This window comes from Balaenoptera acutorostrata, chromosome 7 (assembly GCF_949987535.1).
Source record: "Balaenoptera acutorostrata chromosome 7, mBalAcu1.1, whole genome shotgun sequence".
Lineage (NCBI taxonomy): Eukaryota > Metazoa > Chordata > Mammalia > Artiodactyla > Balaenopteridae > Balaenoptera > Balaenoptera acutorostrata.
In genome coordinates, this window is record NC_080070.1 from 19165052 (window position 1) to 19181662 (window position 16611).

At 40.0% G+C, this 16611-nt stretch overlaps 1 protein-coding gene across 1 annotated transcript in view; it reads right to left on the reverse strand.

Annotated features, from left to right (window-relative positions):
• Nucleotides 1–335: 335 nt before the first annotated feature.
• Nucleotides 336–16611, reverse strand: part of BPGM (bisphosphoglycerate mutase) — a 40252-nt gene continuing 23976 nt past the window's right edge. Inside the window, exon 3 of the mRNA XM_007177136.3 lies at nt 336–5619. Within this exon, the coding sequence (XP_007177198.1) occupies nt 5441–5619 (179 nt within the window). The 3' untranslated portion in view covers nt 336–5440. The remainder of the gene's footprint in view (nt 5620–16611) is intronic.

The following is a 16611-nucleotide window of genomic DNA, read 5'->3' on the forward strand; positions in this document are numbered from 1 at the left end:
TTTGTTCAGCTACAAGGTGATGGCAATCATAATCCTATTTTTGACTTGTATTAGCAGAGAAGCTAATTGTCTGATACATAACTGTAGCACTAGACCTAGTAGAAAAAAATGAGTGTACAACTTGTTTCTTGACAATACAGACTAAAGAAGTTTTTCCTTTACTAACAAAAACTGAGATTTCAAGAATAAAATGTATAGAAACCAGGCACCTTTATCCAGTCACTGCATATAGCGAAACATGTTTTAGTGACTGTACTTAATACAAGGTTGTTTTAGTTGCTTCTTTGTCAATATTTATTTATTTGGGGGGAGGGTTTATCTTGGAAAATGTCAAACCTACAGAAAAGCTGGAAGAATAGTACATTATTAACTCTTTCCTCATCAATTATAACATTTACTATATTTGCTTTCTGCATCTCTTGAAATATATAGGAGCAATTGTGTTGGCTCAAACATTTTAATGTGAGCTGCAGACATAATGACACCTCACCCTTAAATTTTTCAGGCCCCCAAAATATCCTCTATAACTTTTAATTAAAATATCGAATTAAGGTTCAAATCTTAAAACCCTAATCCCCGGTGTGATGGTATTTGGAGGTGGGGTCTTTGGCAGGTGCGCAGATTTAGATGAGGTCGTGAGGGTGGATCCTTCATGATGAGAACAGTGTCCTTATAAGAGGAAGTGACCAGAGCCCCCTCCCTCTCTACCACGTGAGGACACAGCAAGAAGGAGTCTTTCTGAGCACCAGAAAGAGGGTCCTTATCAAACGCTAAATCTGCCAGTGCCTGGATCTTGGACTTCCCAGCCTCCAGAACTGTGAGAAATGTTTGTTACTTAAGCCACCCAGTCTGTGGTTGTTTTGTCACAACAGCCTGAACAGACTGAGACAAATGTTCTATAACCCATTATTGTTATTCTTTTCTTTCATCTCAAACGGTCCCAGATTTGGCATTTGAAGCCAATTTCTGTGTCCCACCAGTCTTTGGGCATTTTTTTCTTTTCTGACTCAAGATGTTCTAAGCTCACCTTATACTTTATCTGCCTCCAACCTGGAATCAACGATTTTCCCAAACATGCCTGGGTCTGTGGAACAGTATTTAGAAAACAAGATCAAAGGAACTACATGTGCTCATTATTACTAGGTCATGGCTTCTAGGCCCTTTCAGAGCACAGAGCCAGAGCTGGGGTTGGGGGTTGGGGGAAAGGTGGGGTGGCGTTGGGAAGAAAGAGAGAGGAAAATGCACACACATTCCTACAGGTATCTCCAGCTCAAAACTAGTAACACGGGGGGGTCTTCTTTATCTTCCTCCACTTTCTATCTCCCTTCTCCCATTGTGAATAACCTAATTTACAATAACATCAACAAATTTGCTCAATTTTTTAAATCTATGAGATTCAGAATTACATCCTAAAAACACTCTCCGGAACATTTTCATCTTTAAACACTTGAATTTAACATCAGCGGTACCATATCATCCCAAATTATCCCGCAGAAGTCACACAGAGCAGACTAACAGCTCTTTAAACAGCAACAAGAGATAATGCACCTATATATAGGACTCGAATTGGACAACTTAGCAATGGCTGTTTCTTGAGAGGACCAAAGAGGACAAATTTAGAACAGATTACTGTGGCTTCTGCTTTAATTGGTTGAAGACTATTTGAGGTGTTTTCCTTTTCAAAATTTATCCTGTTTGATGTTTGGCATTTGTTTCAAAGCAATCCAGTGGACAGTGTGAGAAGATACACATACTGGTTAATGAGGTGGTAGTGGCTGATTGGTGAGTGTTCTTTGTGTTATTTATACTCTCAGCTCTTGTGGATGTTTAAAATTTTTTATAATAAAAAGATTTTTAAAAATATATTCCTGTCAGAGTAAGCATAAGCTTAAATGGCTAGCCCCAACTCAAATAAACGGCAAATAAGATGTGGCTCTATTATGTGAAAACAGGAAGTACTGATGACAATCTAGCTTATCTTTAAAAAATTGTCTAAGGAACTTTCATTTTTTTTGGACTTAAGTTCCGTGTCTTAAAGGCTAGTCTACATAGCTAGATTATCCTCCAATAAATAAAACTTCACCAATTGTGGAAAAAGATTGACTTAAATTCTGCCTATCATTTTGCCAAATAGCTTTGTCACTAGAGGGAGATTGTATGATTAAAATATTCTTATAGTATGGATGTTTCACATTCCCCTTGGGATCAAAGTCCCCTCACAGACCGATGTGGAAACCATCAGGCTATAGCATAACATGGCATCTGCCACAGCCAGATCTTCTGAGAGCCCAGGGATGATTTGATACAACGAATAGTGTTACATAAGTGAGCCCCAAACTTGCAAAATCCAACCATGCAGAAGACAAAAACAGGAGAAACGGTCAGGGTCTGCAATGTTGAGGCAATTTGAACATATGAAAGACTTTCCAGGTAAGAGGAAAGCTGAACTTTGAAAAGAGGCTTGCCACTTTATGTAAAAGCATAAAAATAATTAAAACTGACGCTGGGGATGATGAATCTTCTGTCTAGTAAAGCTGGTTCCCCTACCTCATTTTGTCATAAACACAAAGCAGCTAGAAGAATGAAAAACTATAACTACATAGTAGGAATGGGGGGAAATGTACATGACCTCTGACTTCTCTTTCCTGAGACTGTCATCATGATCAGGAGGATTTCTGCTTCTGGCCACCAAGTTGGCCAACTGCTGTCCGATGGGGATTGGCTTTAACCAGCTCACACACTAACCAAAAGAAAGCATTTTCACAACAAACCTATAGAGCCTGGGGAGGCTTCCCAGGCCAGAAGACAAATAACCACTGCCATTAATGTGCACATGGAGGGACTGCATTTTAATAAAAGTGGTCATGACCCAAGATGAGAAATAGTCTGCAAACTTGGAGCAAAAGAATCTGGCTGAGCTTGGAAATAGCCAGATCATGTTAAGAAATTTGCCTCGTACATCTTACCAAGGAAACATACACGACATTATGTACTCTAACCGAAGATGCTTTGTTAATTCAGTGCTCAAATTAGTACTGGATGATGCAAGAACTTCCATTTTCTGAGGCAGAATTTCTGTTCTTTCAGAAAAACAAAGTCTGAGTGTACTGGGATACACTACTCATCTGAGATATTTAAAAATTAAAACTCTAGGAGTAGCATCTTGCTATGGCTCTTTATCTCACCACACTGGACCTGCATGAAACAATCATTACAGCCTGGGCAAAAGACACATGTCTAACTGGCTCCAGGGCAAGCCCAACCTGGCAGCAGGATGGGCTGCCCTCTCCAAGGACCAAATTTCTGGATAAGCTGTCTATCATTTTTTAAATTAAAAAAAATCCCCATTTTTTGGTCCTAGCTTGACGTGGTACAGAAGGATGCCAAGATGAGGATGGAGGTTAGGCAGATTTCAAGATACCTACTTCAAAAATTCTGGATCCCTTGTAAGCCATGCAAAGAAAACAGATTCACTAGGTGGTCTCAAGGTTGAAGTGCTGGAGTCGTTAAAAATAATTTTACATCAAGTTTTCATAAATATCTCTTCATTTATTTCGGCCAAGATCTCAAAAACCAAATTGTACCAGAAAGTGTCAGCAAAAATGATCCCTCTCTTAGGAAGTCTGTAAGATTCCAAAGTGACTGGGTGTGAGCACAGCTCTGTGTGCAGGAGCACATCATGCTGCCAGGTGTCCACTGGAGGTGGATATCTAGATGCAGGACAAGGGAAGAATCCAGCTCTAGGCTCTTGAGCTGTGTTAAGACATGGTCACTTCTTGGGCTGGAAAATTCAGACGCCAATTCCAGAGATGAAGCTGTTCAAAAATGGTCTGAGTTGAAGCTTAGCCATAGGTTTGGAATTCTAGGAAGATCTGGTAGTTGTATTCTTGATCTCTGAATTATAAACAGTGTTATTTGGTTAGGCAACAGAACTGTGAAAAGAAGGACTATGGCAGAAAAGCCAGTAGCTGGTCAGGAACGTCAAGCATCCACATTCCATGTCCTTATGCGTCACAGATGCAGCCAGCTGTGAGCAAACCAGGTTCATTTCTTCTTTTCAGCCATCTTCATCAGCTGATGCTCTAAGTCTTGATTTAAGGATCAGTAGAGACCAAGCAGTAGCAAGGGTTTTAGAATTAGTTTCCTTCTAATGACAGTTTTACTATAAAATGGATACAAATAAACCAATCCACCAATGGAAAACCATGAAAAACTGGTGATATCTGTAACAGCTTTTATAGTTGTAAATTGTTTACATGACTTTATCACTGAAATATATGTCACTTGCTCTGAAATAAGGCAGTAGCTTAAAGAAATGATCACTTACCTATCTCCAGCATCTAAAAACATTCTATATCATTAAGATTGATAAGCAGTCAATTCTGTCTGTGGCCTACCCTGAATACTATAGACTACGTACCATAATGTTTTGCCCTCAGCAGATAAAGAACAAATGTATGTGACAAGTGCGAATATACCATTTCCCTTGTTCAAGTGAATAAAATTACACCCACTATATTCTACCTTCCCCTGACCCGACCTTCAATTTTTAGAGAATTAGGCATGTCTATGTGTTGAAATAAGTACAACTCTTTGTGTTATAGGAAGATAAGAGCAGAGAATAATTCAGCAGCCTATACTTAATATTTATGAATCATATGGAAATTCTTGGGATGGTACCATTTTCAGTCACAGAACTTATTTTTAAATTAATTTTAAAGACCCCAAAATTAAAGTTTAAAAAGCAAAAATAAAACAAAAAGAGAACACGAACAGCTATAGCTGTCTATATGCTGCTAATTCTAGCAGCCAGAGAGGAATTCCACCAAATGTCATGAGGCAAAGGGCCTTGGTGTTTGTTGTTGGCTGTCCTGGAGGAATCCATCCGTGACTCTCCCATTTAATGGGCCTCTAGTCTTAACCTATCAAAGCATCCCTTTCCCTAGAGGAAAAGACTAGTAATAAATACTTAAGTATAGTGTGTTATCTAATGCCCTTTATTATCATCCTAGAAAGTCTCAGTAAATATAAATGTGAACTACTTATTGGAGTAAGTAGTGCCTGTCAGTGGTCACTCTATACTGATTTATTGAATGAGGAATACCTTGAACTTGACCTCCACTTGTTGCTCCCCCATCTCGGAAACTTATGACATTGATTAAGCCCCACTGGTGACTAACTTAGTGACTAATTCAAACGGGGCCAGCAGGGGCTAACGCATAAGGCTTATGACATTAGCACTCAGGCATCCTAAAGCCTTTATCTGGGCCAACATAAGTTACCTAGTTACTTATACAAACTCTACCCCACAGCCTAGATCTGGGAAAATCAGGAAAAATCAGCGGGGGAGAGAAAAAAAAAAAAAAGCGAGATCAGCACCCACAACACACCGCATACCACTCCTTCTGCAGCTATCCCTAGCTAGCACGTGGGAAAGATTTTATTTGTCAGCGCGTTTCACTTTTCCTTGATCCTCTACTTTCTTAATGGCTGCTTGGATAGCCTCTTGGTTGCCCAGGAACTGGTGAGGTCCAACGGCATGCAGGTTCTCGTCCAGTTCCAGGAGAATGGGGACTCCAGTAGGAAGAGTAATGTTGATAATGTCTTCATCTGAGATACCTGGAGATTAAGAGAGGGAGGAGCAAGGCGTTAAAGACAACCCAGGAGGAAGCTGTGTTTACTTATTTAACTACACATTCACTTAGTCCCATATTAACTGCATGTTTGGAACCACTCCAGGTACTGTGAGGGATTCCAGCTATAGTTGCTGGAAGCCAAGGGCGTCCCAGAAGTTTTATTTATTTACTTACTTATTTATTTGGTTGTGCCAGGTCTTAGTTGCGGCAGGTGGGCTCCTTAGTTGCGGCATGCGAACTCTTAGTTGCAGCATGTGGGATCTAGCTCCCTGACCAGGGATCAAACCCTAGGCCCCCTGCATTGGGAGCGCAGAGTCTTATACACTGCGCCACCAAGGAAGTCCCTCAGAAGTTTTTTTTTTTAAAAAAAAAGCTAAGACAGAAATTCAAATTACATTAAATCTTGGGACAGTAAATACCTTTTGGGGCAAATTGTTCCTGGTTGTTTCCTATCTAAATCTTAAAGGAATGAAAATTATTCTCTCCATGCTCACATGCGTGTTACTGGTTCTCCACAGAAATCAATCTTGAAAAATCTGAACGTGAACTAGGGGGGTTTTCCGGTTTTTTTCCTTTTATATGTTGTCCCCAGGCTGGCTAAAATTAACCTCAAAATCTAGTTCAATTGATTAGAAAGTGGCTGGTTTTCCAACACTGAGTGAGCATGGGATGCCCTGGGCTAGACCCAGTCAAGGAGGAACCCTCCCCTAGGTGCTCAGGAAACACAATCAAGAGGAATCAAAAGAAGGTTGATCGGGCTTCCCTGGTGGCGCAGTGGTTGAGAATCTGCCTGCTAATGCAGGAGACACGGGTTCGAGCCCTGGTCTGGGAAGATCCCACATGCCACGGAGCAGCTGGGCCCGTGAGCCACAGCTGCTGAGCCTGCGCGTCTGGAGCCTGTGCCCCGCAACGGGAGGGGCCGCGATAGTGAAAGGCCCGCGCACCGCGATGAAGAGCGGTCCCCGCACCGCGATGAAGAGTGGCCCCCACTTGCCGCAACTAGAGAAAGCCCTCGCACGAACCGAAGACCCAGCACAGCCAAAAATAAATAAATAAATAAATAAATAAATAAATAAAAAAAAAAAGAAGGTTGATCGACATGCCTTGTAAACAGGTCTTGTTCCCCTGCTGTCCCTTAACAGCCCAATTGCTCGGACAGCAAGGTATGTGTAATGGACAAATCACCTTCAATTCTTTTTTTATTTTATTTTTAAAAATTTTTATTTATTTATTTATTTACTTACTTACTTATTTATTTTCGGCGTGCTGCGCGTCCTGCGGGATCTTAGTTCCCTGACCAGGGATTGAACCCACGTCCGAGGCAGTGAAAGCGTGGAGTCCTAACCACTGGACCACCAGGCAATTCCCTCAGTTCTTTTTTTTTTTTTTTTTTTTTTTAAACCTTGGGTTTATTTATTTATTTATGGCTGTGTTGGGTCTTCATTTCTGTGCGAGGGCTTTGCGGTGCGCAGGCATCTCATTATCACAGCCTCTCTTGTTGCAGAGCACCGGCTCCAGACGCGCAGGCTCAGTAATTGTGGCTCACGGTCCCAGTTGCTCCGCGGCATGTGGGATCCTCCCAGACCAGGGCTCGAACCTGTGTCCCCTGCATTGGCAGGCAGACTCTCAATCACTGTGCCACCAGGGAAGCCCCGCTCAGTTCTTTTTTAAATAGCCTGAATCAGGGAATTCCCTGGTGGTCCAGTGGTTAGGACTCCGCGCTCTCACTGCCAAGGGCCCAGGTTCAATCCCTGGTTGGGGAGCTAAGATCCCACATGCCGTACAGTGCGCTCCCACAAAATTTTTTTTTAATAAATAGATAACCTGAATCATAGGTTGTTCAATTTTGACCAGAAGAGCTGGAGTTGTAGCAAGGGTGGTAGCAGCAGTGGTCATGATAAGGTTTCTATTATTATGAGTGTTTTTAAAAAACAATAAACAGCTAACATGTACTGAGTACATTCCGCATGCCAGGTACTCTTCTAAGCACTTTATGTGTATTAACTTACTTAATCACCGTTGCAATCCTAGGAAGATATGCACCATTATTTTTCCATGTAACAATTTCTGACACAGAGAGGTTAAGCAAACAACTCAAGGTCACACAGGCAGTAAAACAGCAAAGCCTAGATTTAAATCCAGGTGTCTGTAACTAGTGCACAATATCTTTCAAGTTTCTCTGAGTTCAAAATGGGCAAAGAGAAGAGAGGAGACCTAAAGAGATGGAGTTAAGCTAATTAAAAGGTGACTGAAAGTATTCAAATTATCTACTTTAAAAACATACCTTTATTATATAGACTTCTAAATTCTAACCATATGCTTCTATTCTTTATTAATAGAAACGACCCATGGTAGAGCAAGTTCTGAGGGGAGTGCAAGGGTCCATCTTGGAAGGTGAGAATGGCAGAATAAGTTAGTAGCAGTTAGTTATCAATGCACTTTGTCATTTTAACTTTGGTCATAACTATGAGCACCAGTCACAGAATCATAGCACTGGATCTCAACCGCTGGGGTGGTTCTTTATTAGAATTTCATTTCTAGGTCCAGAAGAGCTGCCTAAGAACTCTTAGGCACAAACTGTATACTCAAACAGCTATGAAACAATGGAGAGGATCACAACTTGGAAGTCGGTCTATTCTAAGTACACATCCCATCTCCTCCTCTGCTAGTCCCCTTCCAAATACTAACTAGCATAATATATAACTTTAGGCGAGTAACCTCTCTGGGCCTCCACTGCCTCTGTCTAATTAAAAAAAGAAACACACACTCTTCTCTACCACTATTACAAACCGTGTGGGGCAGGAGGAATGGACTTGAAAGAGAACATACACGAGAAAGTATAGCCCAACAAGTGTTTCTTCTTTCTCTACTACGAATTCTCTTCTAGGTAGAAGACTTAAAGGGTAGGCTACTAAAACACTACTTTGCCCTGCCAAGCCCCCATCCCCACACTGCAACCCTACACAAGATTACCATCCCAAACTAAAGCTGGCAAGAACAGATAAATTCAGACCAGACAGCCAGCTGTTTAGCTGGGAGATGACTGCCTTGGATTCTAAAAGCCCTCAGGCTCTCTCAGGTCAGATCTGTCAGCTGGACGCATAGTAGCTGCCACACGCATCCCCTGGAGATAGCTAGAGCGGAATGCAACAGCACGTGGTTTAGAGCCAGGTGACTGCTAAGGATATAGAGAAACTGAAATCCTAAAACACTGTAAAATTAAGAGTATAAAATCCTGTGGAATCTTTGGATAACAGTCTGGCAATTCCTCAAACAGGTAAGCACAGAATTACCATGGGACCCTGCAATTTCACTCCTAGGTATATATACCCAAGAGAAATGAAAACACATGTCCACACAAAAACCTGTACACGAACCCTCACAGCAGCATTATTCATAATAGACAGAAGACGGAAACAGTCTAATGTCCATCAACTGATGAATGGGTAAATTAAATGTGGTAGATCCATGCAATGGAATATTATTTGGCAATAAAAAGGAAAGAAGTGCTGATGCATGCTAAACATTGACAGCCCTTGAAAACATTATGCTAAGTGAAAGAAGCCAGTCACAGAGTACATATTGTATGAGTCCATTTATATGAAATGTCCAGAATAGGCAAATCTATAGTGACATAAATAGATCTGGGGTTGCTTAGGGCCAGAGGGAACAGGAGGACTGGGCAGTGATAGCTAGGTATGGAGTTTCTTTTGAGGGTAATGAAAATGTTCTGAAATTGACTGTGGTGATAGATGGGTAACTCTGTGAATATACAACTCTGTGAAAATACAGCTCTGTGAAAAGCCACTGAACTGTACACTTTAAATGGGTGAACTGTGTGTCATGTGAATTATACCTCAAGAAAGCTGTTTAAAAAACTACTAAACAGATCCAGAGACGTTAAATAAAACTCTTCGAGTCACCAGACTGTTAAGGTAGTAAAATTAGACCTTTTTTTTAAATTCCCAAATTCCAGGACCTCAACTCTGGTCATCTGACTTGTCTATGGCTATTTCCACCGCAGCCTAAGGAGAGAGGAGAATGTGTTCATGCTCTGCCCTTGTGAAGGGCTGGGTGCTAACTGGACACCAGCACCAAGTGTTCTCATGTTTTCAAGACTAGTAAAGGGATCAACAGATTTGTCTGATCCCCTTGAAATAGCTAACACACTGGAATCATGATGGGCCAGGTTGAGGGTTTGCAGTCTGTGACCTCAGAAAAAAGTTCTGGGTCTTTGGCAGGGGGCGAGGGGCACACATGGAACTCATCTGACCATGGCCTCAGATCTAACCAGATCTAACAAGCCCTTTCTTTAAGAGCATCGCTCTCAAGCTCATGCCTATGGCTTAGATAAAAACCCACTTTTGTGTGGGACCAAATGGAAGAGCCAACTAACAAAGGCCACGAGAACTATAATGTTTCACCTATAAAGAAAGGAAGGCTCAACAAAAATAGAAATGTTTCCAATAAATAAAGTTGACATTCCACTTTAATGACTACTCAAGCCATTCACACAGCAGACTAATTACTTCCAAATATTTAAAATACTTAGACTGGTTAATAATCAGTCAATGAGACTTAAGTGACTGGCTTTTTAAAATAGCAAATGAGGAAAAACCACAATGAAGCCATTACTCATTACTCAGTTTTGGCATAAGCCACATTCTTTGTCCTAAGAGAGTTAAGCAAGCAGAACTCCTAAGGCTAGAAAAATGCATCTGCATTGGATTAAACCAAACTGAATCAATACTATATTATGTAATATCGTATTACAAATTCATTAACTGGAACATCGTATGAAAGTTAAAACGCATGGCCAGATATCACATCCTCTAATAACGGCTTAGATTGTTTTATACAGCATCCAAGAACGTTCTGAAGGGAAACATCTAATCCTGCATCAACCCATCTCTATCACTGCCCCTTCACCAACCCCCAACCATTGTCTTTAATTCTTGAATCTTCATGTAGGAGCGTCTGGGAGTTAACTGCTATCCATTTAAATGATTGGGATATTTTAAGTAAGAAATAATGAAAGTTTGGTGGTAAGTCAAAGGAGTAGCTCAAAGCCAAAACAGGAAGAAATTCAAACAACTTCATTTTCTGCATACAGGACTAACTTCAGAAAGTCAAATCTGTACCTTCGATGACTCCCCTGGGTCACTGTAGCAGGAACAGGAACCACAGACAGTAATTAAGATCACTGAACATATATACAGCACTCCCACTCGCCTTCTGTTAGAAGTGGCTGAGCAAATGCTCACTTCTCCCACCGGGATTATAAGGGACCATGTTTTATACATCCTTGTGTCACCCATGCTTTCAGAACAGTGCCTTATATGCTGCAAGACTTTAGTAAATGTTTGTTCTACTGTAAGGAATTCTATCATGTGTTGCTGCTAGGATCCAGAAATGATTTAGCTTTATGATCCAATATTACAACTATATGTATTATATGAATCCGCTTCTTACATACAAATAAAGGCTATTAGGAATAAAATGTTAACTAGAAACTCTAATGCCTAAAGCCTATATGTGAAAGCACTCTGAGGACTTTCTCGGAGGTACAGTACCGGCTACGTTTCAGAAGGAAATCAAAAGGGAGATGTATGCTCCTCAAAAGTAAGGACTTTGTATGTCCAATTCTAGGTGCTGTATCCCTGTACCAAGAATAGTACAGTACCTGATTTAATGGACCCTTGGCATATAGATGAAATGAATGAATCTGAACTCTCTGAGCTTTCAAATTAAATCTAGTCCTTTACTGTTGAAGCCTTGGTTAAAGATTGTGTTTCCTTTATTACCTTATTAAGAAAAACAGTCAAATTAAATTTGTCTTCTATATATATTTTCTTTGGTTTTCTCCAAACTGTGTGCTCAAAATCTTTGAATATCAGGAAACAGGAGGAAAGATGTTCAGGGAGACAGATCTGTTACAGGACAAGAGGAAACCCCAATTCCATAATGCTTATTTTTGAGGATGACAGAGAGAGAGGAAAACAGCTCCGATCAAATCATTCAGCTGTGAGGTTCCACCCATGCCCCGCTTCCCTTTCCCAATTGAGTTAGTCATGATCCAAATCCCACTGGTGGGTGATCTGTGATAAGAGTACTGTATTCTTCTATTGCCAAAGTAAGAGCTGACAGAAGAGATTCTGAATTCCATATACGGCTTACCTATTTTTAATTATAATTCTTTTAGGTTTGAATGCTATCCATGTACAACTTAAAGATTGGCTGGACAGCAATCAGAGAAGACAAAGAAATAAAAGGAATCCAAATCGGAAAAGAAGAAGTAAAGCTATCACTGTTTGCAGATGACATGATACTATACATAGAGAATCCTAAAGATGCTACCAGAAAACTACTAGAGCTAATCAATGAATTTGGTAAAGTAGCAGGATACAAAATTAATGCACAGAAATCTCTTGCATTTCTATACACTAATGACGAAAAATCTGAAAGTGAAATTAAGAAAACACTCCTGTTTACCACTGCAACAAAAAGAATAAAATATTTAGGAATAAACCTACCTAAGGAGACAAAAGACCTGTATGCAGAAAATTATAAGACACTGATGAAAGAAATTAAAGATGATACAAATAGATGGAGAGATATACCATGTTCCTGGATTGGAAGAATCAACATTGTGAAAATGACTCTACTACCCAAAGCAATCTACAGATTCAATGCAATCCCTATCAAACTACCACTGGCATTTTTCACAGAACTAGAACAAAAAATTTCACAATTTGTATGGAAACACAAAAGACCCCGAATAGCCAAAGCAATCTTGAGAACGAAAAATGGAGCTGGGGGAATCAGGCTCCCTGACTTCAGACTATATTACAAAGCTACAGTAATCAAGACAGTTTGGTACTGGCACAAAAACAGAAATATAGATCAATGGAACAGGATAGAAAGCCCAGAGATAAACCCACGCACATAGGGTCACCTTACCTTTGATAAAGGAGGCAAGCATATACAGTGGAGAAAAGACAGCCTCTTCAATAAGTGGTGCTGGGAAAATTGGACAGATACATGTAAAAGTATGAAATTAGAACACTCCCTGACACCATGCACAAAAATAAACTCAAAATGGATTAAAGACCTAAGTGTAAGGCCAGACACTATAAAACTCTTAGAGGAAAACATAGGCAGAACACTCTATGACATACATCACAGCAAGATTCTTTTTGACCCAGCTCCCAGAGAAATGGAAATAAGAACACAAATAAACAAATGGGACCTAATGAAACTTAAAAGCTTTTGCACAGCAAAGGAAACCATAAACAAGATGAAAAGACAACCCTCAGAATGGGAGAAAATATTTGCAAATGAAGCAACTGACAAAGGATTAATCTCCAAGATTTACAAGCAGCTCATGCAGCTCAATAACAAAGAAACAAACAACCCAATCCAAAAATGGGCAGAAGACCTAAACAGACATTTCTCCAAAGAAGATATACAGATTGCCAATAGACACATGAAAGAATGCTCAACATCATTAATCATTAGAGAAATGCAAATCAAAACTACAATGAGATATCATCTCACACAGGTCAGAATGGCCATCATCAAAAAATCTAGAAACAATAAATGCTGGAGAGGGTGTGGAGGAAAGGGAACACTCTTGCACTGTTGGTGGGAATGTAAATTGATACAGCCACTATGGAGAACAGTATGGAGGTTCCTTAAAAAACTACAAATAGAACTACCATACGACCCAGCAATCCCACTACTGGGCATATACCCTGAGAAAACCATAGTTCAAAAAGAGTCATGTACCAAAATGTTCACTGCAGCTCTATTTACAATAGCCAGGACATGGAAGCAACCTAAATGTCCATCGACAGATGAATGGATAAAGAAGATGTGGCACATATATACAATGGAATATTACTCAGCCATAAAAAGAAATGAAATGGAGGTATTTGTAATGAGGTAGATGGAGTTAGAGTCTGTCATACAGAGTGAAGTAAGTCAGAAAGAGAAAAACAAATACAGTATGCTAACACATATATACGGAATCTAAGGAAAAAAAAAAAAAAGGCCATGAAGAACCTAGTGGCAAGACGGGAATAAAGACACAGACCTACTAGAGAATGGACTTGAGGATATGGGGAGGGGGTGGGGTGAGATGTGACAGGGTGAGAGAGTGTCATGGACATATATACACTACCAAATGTAAAATAGATAGCTAGTGGGAAGCAGCCGCATAGCACAGGGAGATCAGCTCGGTGCTTTGTGACCACCTAGAGGGGTGGGATGGGGAGGGTGGGAGGGAGGGAGATGCAAGAGGGAAGAGATATGGGAACATATGTATATGTATAACTGATTTACCTTGTTATAAAGCAGAAACTAACACACCATTGTAAAGCAATTATACTTCAATAAAGATGTTTAAAAAAATAAATAAATAAATAAATAAATAAATAATAGTCAACCCATCAAAAAAAAAAAAAAAGATTGGCTGGGGAACAATTGGAAATGGGTTATTTGAATCATGTAACATGATGACAGTATAACGGCCTCTAATTTAGAATAAGGCCGAGAGAAGAATCCATTCTACATCTAATTTTATAGTTAAGTGGCCTACAACTTTTAAAAATGAAGGTTTCTATAAATCAATTATACTTATAATAAGAGAAAGCTTAGCCACACCACTAGATCAGCATTTGCTTCACAGAAGAGAGGCCTGACTGCTACTTCAGAAAATATCCCACTACAAAATGCCAAAGGTGACTGACTGGTCAGTCCCCATCCCCACAGCAAGTCCCAGCTGACCTTTCCTCCTTGAATCTCTAATTTTACCTCATCACTTCTTTGCCTTGTTATATGTGCAGCTGCACACAGTTCTTCAGGGGTCAAGTCTGTCTTGCATGCCACTCTTACTCCAAACTTGAAACTGCCTATTCCTTTCTTGAACCCAGACTAAACAATCCACTCCTGCTGGCAAGATGCAGACTACATCCAGTGCTTCAGTTCAGTACCTGGCTTCTCCTTCAGTGTGGGCCGGCAGGAAACAAACAGGAAGTGACTACGCCAACCGCAGAGAAAGAAACACACGCCTGTCTGGAGCACTAAGGAACAGGGTGTTGTTAGACACTAAGCCTGGGTTAGGAGTGTTTGTGGTGGTGCTTGGTGAGAGGTGGGCCCTGCTGTAATCCGGACTTGTTAGGCAATTATTTCTGCTGCCACAAATCAGTAAAGCAGTCCTTTAAGCAGGAATTTTCTCACTATATAATATTTCATATGTCTGTTTTAAGTCTTCTTTCTTCTGAAGGGATTAAGAACTACTATCAAGTTAAAAGTAAAGCATTCCATGGGACTACACCAAACTAAAAAGCTTTGGCACAGACAAGGAAGCTATCAACAAACCAAAAGGCAGTATTCTGAACGGGAGAAGATATTTGCAAACGATATGTCCGATAAGGGGTTCATATCCAAAATATACAAGGAACTAATATACCTCAACATCAAAAAACCAAACAACCTGATTAAAAAATGTGCAGAGGACCTGAATAGATATTTTCCAAAGAGGAAATGCAGATGGCCAACAGACACATAAAAAGATGCTCAACAGTACTAATCATCAGGGAAATGCAAATTAAAACCACAATGATATATCACCTCACACCTGTCAGAACGGCTATCATCAAAAAGACAACAAATAACAACTGTTGGCAAGAATGTGCAGAAAAGGGAACCCTGTGCAATGCTGGTAGGATTGTAAATTGGTGCAGCCATTATAGAAAGCAGTATGGAGGTTCTTCAAAAAATTAAAAATAGAACTACCATATTATCTAGCAATTTCACTTCTGGATATTTATCCAAAGAAAACAAAAACACGAATTCAAAAAGATACATGGAATTCTCTGGTGGTCCACTGGTTAGGACTCTGCACGTCCACTGTCGAGGGCGTGGGTTCAGTCCCTGGTCAGGGAACTAAGGTCCCACAAACCATATGGCGCAGTCAAGAAAAAATTTTTTTTTTCAAAAAGATACACATACACCAATGTTCATTGCAGCATTATTTATAATAGCCAAGATATGGAAGCAACCTAAGTGTTCATTGATGAATGGATAAAGAAGATGTGGTGTATATATACAATAAAATATTACTCAGCCATTAAAAAAAAGAAAGCTTGCCATTTGTGACAACATGGATGGATCTAGAGGGTATTATGCTAAGTGAAATCAGAGAAAGACAAATACCATACGATCTCACTTATATGTGGAATCTAAAAAACAAAACAAACAAACAAAATAAAATGCAAACAGTCAACAATTGCTCAAATGAAATTTAAAAAACATGACTTAGCTACATTAAATAGCAGAGTAAAGCAAAGTATTGAACAAAGTAAAAACACTGAACCATAGCTTTCCAGTGAGTTCAGAGACTTGTTCTAGTTCCTACAAGAAACACGATACATATGTAAAATGCCTAGAACTGCGTTTAGCACACAGTGTGCACTCAAAAAAGGGCCACCTGGTATAGCTATACTAGGGAGTGTCATTCACAGACCACAGTGTTAGGGTAACAGCAATAATAATGTAAGACTCAATTAGTTGCATGAAATTACCTTTTTATGGTTTACTTGCCAAAGATACTCTTGACTCAGTTTCTCACAACATACTGTTCCAAACAGAATAGATCAACGGAAGGGCTACTTTCTAGAAAAAATTTAAAACAAAACAGCCCAGGCGGTAATTGTGTGTGGAGACTCAGTGAACTGGGTTTAGGCGGAGTTCATGACTCCAGCTACTTATCGTGATCATGGCTAAGCCATCTGAGGTCTGTCTGGGTTTCATTTTCCTTCAACAGCATCTGTCTTCTTTCCCACAAATGGAAGAAGTGTCAGGCAGGACTTGACTGACTATAGGGTAAAATCATAGCACCAAATATTTGAAAAACAAAATAACATCTAAGGAACTAACAATACTCTCCACTGTTGAGGTACATACAATCTAG